Source organism: Mesoplodon bidens (genome assembly GCF_964165515.1).
Source record: "Mesoplodon bidens genome assembly, chromosome: 1".
Lineage (NCBI taxonomy): Eukaryota > Metazoa > Chordata > Mammalia > Artiodactyla > Ziphiidae > Mesoplodon > Mesoplodon bidens.
In genome coordinates, this window is record NC_138176.1 from 147,170,524 (window position 1) to 147,181,292 (window position 10,769).

Below are 10,769 nucleotides of genomic sequence, written 5' to 3' on the forward strand. Positions count from 1 at the left end.
TTCCTGTAAAGTTCGGTTTTCATTAAGCGTTGTTCATTAAGGTTCCAGGAGCTCAACAGGCAGGGTCCAGGGAACACTGTAGTTATTTTACTCAGAAATGAATTCCTAGGATCCATACAACTGTTCCTCTGTTGGAGGTGGCTGTTGACGTTTGTTTATTTTTTATTTTTTATTTTTTTGCGGTACGTGGGCCTCTCACTTTTGTGGCCTCTCCCGTTGTGGAGCACAGGCTCCAGACGCGCAGGCTCAGCGGCCATGGCTCACGGGCCCAGCCGCTCCGTGGCATGTGGGATCTTCCCGGACTGGGGCACGAACCCGTGTCCCCTGCATCAGCAGGCGGACTCTCAACCACTGCGCCACCAGGGAAGCCCTGTTTATTTTTCTAACCACTGCGTGTTGTGTTTACCTCTGACGTGCTGGCTGCTCACTCAGTTAACATTCACCACTAGGATGTGTGCTGTGAAGGTTCCTCATTCTAATGTACCGATAAACTTTGTTTGCACAGAGATTTTGCTTATGTAGCAAGAGACAAAGACACAAGAATTTTGAAATGTCATGTATTTCGATGTGACACACCAGCAAAAGCCATTGCCACAAGTCTCCACGAAATCTGTTCCAAGGTAAGGTGGGTCAGGGCACAGGGGTCCGCCCCGCTGAGCAGGGAAGGGCGTGTGGAAGGACGGGGGAGTCGGCACGTTCACGTTGACCTGCAGGTCGACCGCCGGCCCAGCCAGCGTGGTTAATGCTCTTTCTGCGTGTCAGGCGTCTCCACCTACAATAGGATTACGGCCTTGGTGCCTCCCACAGTCCAGGGGTCTAACAGGTGGACAGCGGCGTGGCGGAGGAGCTGTGTATCCCGAGCCCAGCTGGAAAGCGGGGGCAGGGAGTCAGGGCAGCTTTCCCAGGGCGGGGGCCACCTGATCTGAGCATGGACCCGGGAAGAAGGGAGGAGGGTATGAAACCAGCAGGCGTGTCTGTGGAAGTGCAGGCGGCCGGGGGTTGCCGTGAACACGTGCTGACGTCACAAGACACACAGCGGCGAGGCAGGGCCGTGGTCACAGTCTCACACTGGTACGTGTCCCGCTCACTCCTCCAGAGTCACAGCCTCAGAGTCGCCGCCTCTCTCCCCCGCCCCCCCCACTCCCGCAGAGCCCATGCCGACACGCTCGTCCCACCCTCTGCCCGGCCCTTGTACTTGTCAGGACACGGCTGTGTGACGCAGTGGCTCTGGCTGCTGCAGAGCCCTTCCTTGTGTGGACCTCCGTGTGTTTACTTGAGATGTGTGGCCTGTAGCAGAGGAGAGAGGTTCCTTGTTTGTCTCTTTGCTGGGCAGCTTTTGCGATTTGGAGACGGTTGGAGCTGCGCACTGTGCCTGGCACATGTAGAGGGCTGGACACACGTGTCTGTCGTCCAGCCTTCCTGCTCCTGGCTTCCTCCTTTGTCCAGAATGCCCACCCCGTCACTTCAGCCACTTTCGGGTCTCGCGGTGACCAGGCTCCTAACCATTCTCTCCTGGGCACTCTCTGCTTGGTTCTCCCGAATGAACCAGTGTTCCACAAGGGAGTCGACAGAGAATGGACCGTGGCCACAGTTGACCTCCAGGGATACATAGTTAATGTTCTCAGCAATCCCATTACCCACTGGCCTGTGTTCCAGTAGTGGGAGCCAGGTCTCCAGGATGCTGTCCCCAGCTTCCTTCAGCCAGGCCTTTCCACTCCCCAGCCTTACTGCTTGAATCTAAACACAGGACTTTGCCGCCCCCTGTGTTAATGTCACCTTTCTGGTTCCCGGCTGGCATCGTTACCCAGCCTCACTCCCACAGGTCCTCCCGAGCTCCCCAGGCCCAGGTCACGGCCACCTCCACAGCCCAGCCTGGCCTCCGCAGCAGGAGCGGAGCAGGTGTAAGCCACAGTTCCCAAGGGAAGGGTAGGGACTGGGGGCTGCCCCAGCCCCAGAATAGCGCAGCAGTCTGCTGCTCTGACCGAATGACCGGGACCTGCAGGGTGGGTGCTGGTCCGGAGACCCCGCGTTCACCTCAGCCCATGTGCACGTTCCTGCACAGATGGCACTGGGGCAGCTGCTTCTTGTGCAGCCCTGAAGCATGCTGCGCCGCCCGGGTTTCGTTTCCTCATTCATTCACGCAGCAAGTGTAACCAAATGCTGCTTATGTGCCAGGCACTGTCCTGAGGAGACAGCAGAGACCAAAACAGAAAAAAAAATCCTTGCCCTTGTGGAGCTTATATGCTAGCGTAAAGCCCTCAGAACACAGCCTGGCACAGAGTCAGTGCTCAGTGAATCTTGGATTTTACTGTCAGCAGCCCTCCTGCCCGCTGACCCAGGCGCAGATCTGGAGACGGGCAGAGTGGAGCTCTGGGGGAAATGACTTGTTCCACTTTGGGATGGAAAGCTCGGGCAGGGGATGAGGGTGTGAGTTGCTCTTGCGGTCATTGAAGGTGGCTTCTTTGAGTCCCTAAACCCACAGCACTGTGAACAGGGGTGCGAAGTGATGACTGTCAAGTGAAGGAGATGTTAGTGCCCCCAACAGAGGAGATGCACTTAGAAAGACGGCTGACAGATTTAAGCAGTGTGACCTTAACACCAACAGCAATAGCAGCTAATATTTCTGAGTGCTTGTATTTACTGTCAGGACTGAAATTATTTTATTATTAGGGATATAAATATTATCATCCACATGTGCAGTGGAGGAACCGAGACAAGAGGGCAGGTGACTGGCTCAAGGCCACTTACCGCTAGTAAGTGGCGGGCGTGGGATTTGTACCCAGGTACTCTGTCCCCAGAGCCCTGAAAAGAGTCCCTGGAAGTGGCCATGTGGAAGCAGCGGGGGGAATCTGTTGCCCTGTGTTCCACCGACCGCTGTGGGCCGGGAGGTGTAGGCGTGACTGGGGGGATCGTGCGGTTTGTTGCGATAGAGGTGGGAGCCTGGTCAATGGAAGAATGAATTCCGAACAGTCAGGAGACTGTTAGTCACTCTGAGGAACAGTCATTCACTATTCTCCCCAGAGAAGATGGGCACAGTTCTCAAAACATGCGGCTCCGAGACGGGGGTGAGGAGTCAGGCAGCAGACTGAAGCCAGTTTAACTTGGAAGTGAAGTCAGCGCAGACACTCCACTGGCTGGAACAGCTGAGGGCACGGGGTCTGTAACCGCGAGCCAAAGCTGTGTTTTCTCTCCTTCAGATCATGGCCGAACGGAAGAACGCCAAAGCCCTGGCCTGCAGCTCCCTGCAGGAAAGGGCCCACGTGAGCCTCGATGTGCCCCTGCAAGGTAGGTCGGCGCCTCTGCCCCTTTGCCTGGCGCTCTCTGCCCAGGTCACCAAGCACAGGGTCTCGGACGGCTCCCTGGTGTATCTAGTCTCCCTCAGAACCAAGCTTGACTCAGCAGACCCGGGCCGAGTCCGCACTTGGAACCTCGGGCGCGCTCGGCTTAGAGCTGATTTTGGGTCAACAGGGTTAGGCATCAAGGGCCAGGATGAGTTTTGTTGCTGGACAAGATTAAAGAAAAGTATCTTTAGTGCTTTTGTAATTCATGTACAGCCTGGGGTAAGGGTCAGCTAGTTTAAAAATATGTGGGTTGCTGTTTTGGGGAGCTCAGTTTAGTCATTTTTCCTGTCTCTGATTTTGCCCTCTGTGTTTAAATTTCCTCAGGGCATCAACCTCCCCTAATAAATAGAGCACCCAAAGCTGCTACTTAGCACACATCCAAGAGAGAGTCACAGCTTAACACACAGATTCCAGTTCCTGCTTTCAAATGCTTTCCTACCTAGAAATGAAAGGTGAATGGGATTTTGATTGACAGCCCCAGTGTCTGGTGGAAGAAATGGCTGTTCTTATAGCATGATTGGCACATTGACCTCTAGAAACACAGGACATTATGTGTCTGTTAGAACCATTGAGAAAAATGTGTTGCTTTATTCCCTGTAGTAGATTTTCCAACACCAAAGACTGAGCTGGTCCAGAAGTTCCACGTGCAGTACTTGGGCATGCTACCTGTGGACAAACCAGTTGGTATGTGAAACGTGTATTGTCTTTCCACTTTGCAAGCGTTTGGGAGCTCATGAGAGATGTTCACCCTCCCATGGGGGTGGGGTCTGCTGTTTCACTCCTTGCCTTGTCTTGAATCGGACCCTCACACTGTCACCAGCCAGAGCGCACAGACAGTCCTGATCAAAAGATCAGTACAGGACAGGCTAAGCTCCTCGGATGCACGGTCCCAGAATACAGGGACTTGAACAAAGCGGACCTGATTTCTCATTCGCTCACAGTCCAGAGCTGCGTGAGCCAGGGCTGTGGAAGGGCCCTGCCTCCAGAGATGGAAGCCTCGGTCCTGAACTGAGGCTTCCATCTCTGGGGCCAGGGCGCCTGCTTCAGTCCTTGTCGCGTGCTGGGCAGGGAAAGGGGGCTGAAGGAACCCTCCTGCTTTCCTGTTAAGGTGTGACCCAAAAGTGCACACAGCAGTCAGCAGTCAGAAGTCAGCTCACATCTCAGGGGCAGACTTTAGTTGCTTAGCCATACCAGGCTGGAAGGAGGCTGAGAGAGGTAGCCTTTTCCTGGGTTAAAAAACGGCTGTGGGGAAATCAGAACCCTCACGTACTGCTGGGGCGAATGTAAAATGGTGCAGCTGCCCTGGAAAACAGTCTGGCAGTTCCTCAAAAGTTAAATAGAGAGTTACCATTTGATCCAGCAGTTCTGCTCCTGGGCTTTGTATCCAAGTGAAACGAAAACGTGTCCACACAAAACCTCGTACACAAATGTTCACAGCAGCATCATTCATAATAGTCAAAAAGCAGAAACAACCCAAATGTCCATCAGCTGATGAATGGATAAATCAAATACACTTCCATACAGTGGTACTTCATTTGGCAATAAAAAGGAATGAAGTATGAGACATGCTGCAACATGGCTGAACCTTGAAAACATGATGCTGAACGAAAGAAGCCAGTCACAAAGGACCATATCCTGTACGATTCCATTTATATGAGTGGAGTAGGCAGATCTCTAGAGATATGGTTGGGAGGAAATGGAGGGTGACTTCTGAAAGGTACGGGGTTTCTTTTTGGGGTGATGAAAATGTTCTAAACCTGATGGTGGTGATGGTCGCACACCTCTGAATATACTAAAAACCGTTGAGTTTTACACTGTGAGTAAATTGTATGGTATGTGGATTATATCTCAGTAACGTTCTCCCACCCACTCACCACCAAAAGCAGCTGTGGGAACACCCAGCCAAAGAGCCCCATCGAATAGCACATGCTATTCGTGTCCAGGGGCCGCCCAAACTTGGCCTCATTTAAGTGACAAAGTACGATGAAAGGTGATCAGGGTAATCTGGCAGATGCTGGCTTCTGTTGGGTCCCCTTTTTCAAGGTTCCTTGCTTAGGAAAAGGTAGCATTTGAATACTGTTTATACACTCGGAGCTGGGGAATCTTTGTAGAGAGAGGGGCGAGGGAGAGCGATGTCCTGGTTAGACAGGACATCACACACTGCTTCTCTGGAGGTTCTCATGACCCTTCTTTCTGTTGAAAAGGCTGGTATTTCTTTTCTTTTGAGCAATGAAATGCTCAAATGAAATGTCTTATCTGGGGCTACAAAAAAAAAAAAAAAAGACCAGTCTGGGCATAGGTGTTACTGGGTGATTTGGGCCCATGTTTGTGATTCAGAAATAGCTTTAGGACCTTTTTCAGTTATCCCTTCCATCCACAGGAATGGATACCCTGAACAATGCCATAGAAAGTCTTATGACCTCATCCAGCAAGGAGGACTGGCCTTCGGTGAACATGAATGTGGCCGATGCTACTGTGACTGTCATCAGTGACAAGGTGAGAAGGATGGCAGATGGAGTTGGCCTGTCGAATACAGTGAGGTTTCGGATACAATAAGCTTCCATGAAACTTAGGCACGTGCCAAGGCTTGGCCTCTGGGGAGTTGTGCTTGCTTGTGATTAAAATGGCCTACATTAAAAAAAGAGAGAGAGACATTTTGCCCTTTGTGCCTGGATCTCTGCACACCTCAGAGGCTTCTATTCTGGCGTTCCTCATGCTTCCTTTCTACGAAGCCTGGGAGATTGGAATCATTTGCTGCAGGTGACTGTGTGATACTAGCAGTAAGTCACTAATGGGGCTTGGTTTTCTGGCCACTCTCCAGGCTCCGGTATTGACTGGGCTGTTATCTGGGCTTGGGGTGCAAGAGATGCTTCTGTGATGGAAGGTCCTGTGGTAGCAGGGACCACTGGTCATCGGGAGAGAGGCCAGCATTAGTCTCAACACAAATTACCTCAACTTTGTGGTTGAGGAAACTGAAGCACAGAGAGGTTAAGTAACTGCCCCCAGGCACAAAGCAAGAAGTAGCAGAATCAGTTTTCCATCCTGCCTCTGTGAGGCATCTGTCATGGAAAGACCGTAAGTCCTTGGTTTGCTCTTGCTTCTGTCCACTAGCAGCTCACCTTCAAGCCAAATTCAATTTCTTTTTCTTTTTTTTTTTTGCGGTACGCGGGCCTCTCACTGCTGTGGCCTCTCCCGTTGAGGAGCACAGGCTCCGGACGCGCGGGCTCGGCGGCCATGGCTCACGGGCCCAGCCGCTCCGCGGCACGTGGGATCTTCCCGGACCGGGGCACGAACCCGTGTCCACTGCACCACCAGGGAAGCCCCAATTTCTAAAGAGGAGTAAGATGCTCACTGACCCTGCCTGCCACTCCAGCCTGTGCCGCTGGATTTTCTTCAAGTCTGCAAACATGTGGTGCCTTCTCCTACCTCAGCACCTTTGCAAGTGCTGCTCCTTCTGTGCTCTACCTCTTTGCCTTCCCAGCCCCTACGTAGATCTCAATGTAAATGTCATTTCTCCCAATAAAACTTCCCAGCCTCTAAGACCAGCTTAGTTTGCCTGTTAATCAGTCCCACAGCACCTGAGTGAATATTTAATAAGTCAAGATGTGAGCCAAAAGTCAGCATTATTCTAGATGTATTTACTAATTTTCAAAAATTGCATATGGCTGCTGCAAAGGATGTGGTGTTCATAAGAATGAATTCCAAACACTTCTTAACTTGGCACCATATGGATACCAGTTTGTGAAAAAGGAAAAAAAAAAGTATTTGGCAGCTTTCTGTTTTACACAGTTTTAGATAGAAATATGATTCAATGTGCTGTTTAGTTGGGGAAGACCTGGATGGAAAGAGAGCCCATGGCTCCTTTCCTCTTGGTGCTCTGGGGTTTCCGGTGGGTTTGCCTGGGCAAATGGGTTCTGAGCCACTGTATGGGCAGTACGGAAAAAGTATACATGACGTTGTTCCCGCCCACAGTGAATCCATGGTCTTGGAGTCGAGCAGACAGAGTCCGGAACACACATACCCAGTTGCAGTGTGGTTCAGAGCAGATTAAATGCCGGAACGAGGCACCCACAGCAGTGAGGCCTCTCCAGACACATTTAGAAACTTGCCTTTCTAGAAAAATAAGTCCTGTCTAAATTTAGTCTGGCTGTATATTTTTAGACACCATTTCTTCTGTGCAGCCACTCTAAGCGGATTCTATGACTTAAGGTCCAAACGTGTCTGTGACTTTGGCCAGAGCTGCTGAACAGCGTTTCTTGCAGAATGAAGAGGAGATCCTGGTGGAGTGTCGGGTGCGATTCCTGTCCTTCATGGGCGTCGGGAAGGATGTGCATACGTTTGCCTTCATCATGGACACTGGGAACCAGCACTTCGAGTGCCATGTTTTCTGGTGCGAGCCTAATGCCGGTAACGTGTCCGAGGCAGTGCAGGCCGCCTGCATGGTGAGTGAGCCCACTGCAGGGGTTTGACCCTCGGGCCCCTGCTTTTGTTTAATATGCCGTAAATTAGAGCAGAGTTACTGACTTAAAAGAAGCCAAGTCTGATCTCTAAAGTAACGCCTTGCTGTGTGACACCCTCACTCCTGCGGACAGAATCAATCGTGACAAGCACTTTGCCGTCTTAAGAGGCCAGGACACCTGAAAGAAGCAGGACTGGATGGAGCCAAGTTCCTCTGCAGAGACTCCAGGAACACTGAAAGCGATGATCTTCAAAACCACGGATTTGAGGCCTCTTAATTCTTGATCCCTAAGTAATTTCAGTATGCGATCAGGAGATGCTGGTCATGCGTGGGTTGGTGCTGTTTGGAACCAACTCAATAATTCTTTAAAAATTCAGTGTATTGAATGGTTTTTATTTTAGATAGTTGGTCTAAGTGCATTATTGTTACATACTTTGTTTATATCTATGAATTCTATTCTTACCACAGCCCTGTTAAGTAGTTCTCTTTTATTTATAACAAAATAGAGGCTTAGAGGAAAGGACAGGCCCCAGGGCAGAGCTGGTAAGTGACAGAGGCTGCGTTCACCCCCGAGCCTCCGGGTAATAAAGCCAGTGCTCTTTGTACCACATATATGACTTCAAACAAAGAGAAACACCTTGTCATTCATTCTGCAAATATCCTTTGAGCTCCTGTCATTCCCAGCACTGAGAAAGTTCTAGTAAAAAGAGGGAACCGTTTGAATGTAGACATCCAAGCCTGGGCTGCATGGTGTATTCCAGCAACAGGAGGTAGGGTTGCTGGAACCAAGTGGAAGGAGGTGAGGTCCATGTCCACGAAGGGCCTGTGATCTCGTGCCAAGGTGTGACCTTCAGCAGGGATTGTTAAGCAGGAGAGTGCGTAGACCACGTTAGGCTTTAAAGCACACTCCAAAAACGAGAGAAGAAAACAAAGTGGAGGTGGGTTGAAAGGATGGGGCAGAGGTGGGGAGATGACCAGGAGGTCAGTTTACTGGTCCCTGGGAGAGTTGCATCTAAACCAGGAGTGGCAGTGGGGAAAAGACAGGAGCAGGTGATGGAGAAACACCTGGCTGGCAATGAGGCATGCTGAATTTGAAGCACCTGCACTTCTTTTAACTCAATCCACCGTTTGTAGGCTAGACTCTGGGAAGTTCAAGTAGGAATAAGACACGATCCTTGCATTACGGAGTTTAGGCCTATGGGGGAGACGGGTAAACCAGAATTGTGTTGTGGTGTAGAAAGTGCTCTAAGTGAAAGTGTAAGACTGCACTGGATGGAGGAGTGACCGGGAGGAAGAAGGTGGCCTTGAAAGCAGGTCACTCACCAGGTCTGCGGTGAAGGAGTAGCTGGAAGCATGCCGTTGAGATACTTGCTTGTTGGCTGGGGGGTTGGGGCGATCCTCACAGTTTTGAGGCCGAGGGAGATGAGCCAGTAAAGCCAGATTGAAAGAGGGGTCATATTTGTAGTTGGGCCAAGGTCTTGGTGGTAGATGAAGGGCCTAGGGTTGTGTTAGAGTGCTGCTTGGTTCGAGTAACTTTGAGACTGGCCAGAAGATGCCCGGAGTCCAGGAACAGGTGGAGCTGAGGGCGGTGGAGGGTGTCCTCTGTTTCTTTACAGACAGTACACTGCTAGTTAACAAAGAGGAGAAAGGACGAGGTGGACGGATGGCAGAGGCAAAGGTGGGGGACGAGGAGAGAGCCAACTGGCTTTTATTTTAAAAGCCACCTTTGAAACGGAGAGGGGAGGAGTGGGAGGGGAAGACCTGTGTTGTGCACTTATTATCTGGCTTCATTCTCGCCACAGTCCTGTGTTAGAGTGCAGTTTCCCCTCAGGTGCTGCGGGGCCAGGATTCTAACTCAAGTCCACCTGCATACAAAGGACCGGGGCTGGGTGGAGGGGAGCAGCACAGTGAAGCAGTCGAGATGAACCTCCTGACCAGGCGTAGGGATCTGAGATGGGATGAACGGACTGTGTGAAGAAAATAGAAAATGGGAGAGTCCAGCCAAGCAAAAATGGATGGTGACTGTTTAGGTATTTTGTGAAATTGTAAAGGATCGTAACAGATGGTTTTAGTCATAAAATGAATGGCTTTCAGCCTTAATTATACATTTTAAATGCTGATGGCAATTAAGTAATTAGCTTTATCACTGGTTACAGTTTGTTCTGATTCCCAGACTCATTTTCTCTCCTCTAGAAACAATTTCTACTCACTTGTTTACTATTTTAATTGTATTAGGGCCACCAGCTGAAGTGACTCAGCCAATCCAACATAAGACATACGGGTAAAATCAAACCTTTCTTTACACTCTGTATCCAGCATTTCTAACTGGGTGGCTTTCCTCTTGATTCAAATCTGCATGATTCTCCATCTGAAATATTTATGCATCAGCTTATACAATCTGAAATATCGCTGGCATTAACACATTCTGAATCTACTGAATTTTTAGGCATATTTTGCAGCTGAGTGGTATAGGCCCAGCTGAAACTATTTTGATGAAATTTAGAGGGAGATGGAGAGGGGTCCGCCTAATGAAATTCATCAGGCACAATTCTGATTTGCACTGGATATGACGTAACTAACATTAGAAACTCCCAGTCCAGTATACCATGTTGCGGTACCTGCCCATTATAAAACTGTGTTTGGAAGTGCGTTGTTTTGATTGTGATGCAGACCTAGAAACATACTTTACACGCAGGAGACGTGATCAATCGTTTTTCATATGATTGGGTTGAAAGGGGCTAATTTTTTGGCCTGTGGGCTATGGCAGCACATTGTGACGGGAGTTGCTGTAGGATAGTTCGTGCTTTTCACAGGGAAACATCAGCCTGTTTCACAGTTGTTCTAAGGAACCTATTAATATTTAAGTAGGTTTTTGAAAATCAGTTTAAAGTGCTTGGATTTGTTAAGTGCTTGGATTAGGAAAAAAGCATTTGATACATTTTAACCTTTTAATCTAATTTTGAAGAATG

At 49.9% G+C, this 10,769-nt stretch overlaps 1 protein-coding gene across 18 annotated transcripts in view; it reads left to right on the plus strand.

Moving 5' to 3' along the window:
- The window catches only part of APBB2 (amyloid beta precursor protein binding family B member 2), a 476,036-nt gene that overhangs the window by 370,487 nt on the left and 94,780 nt on the right, over window positions 1–10,769 (plus strand). For 15 of the 18 annotated variants that reach the window (XM_081232467.1, XM_081232465.1, XM_081232468.1 and 12 more), the window contains 5 exons: window positions 506–620; window positions 3,198–3,285; window positions 3,942–4,025; window positions 5,722–5,837; window positions 7,604–7,783. In XM_081232467.1, coding sequence (XP_081088593.1) covers window positions 506–620; window positions 3,198–3,285; window positions 3,942–4,025; window positions 5,722–5,837; window positions 7,604–7,783 — 583 coding nt within the window. The remainder of the gene's footprint in view (window positions 1–505; window positions 621–3,197; window positions 3,286–3,941; window positions 4,026–5,721; window positions 5,838–7,603; window positions 7,784–10,769) is intronic. The other 3 variants (XM_081232469.1, XM_081232466.1, XM_081232470.1) reach the window with 2 other exon arrangements.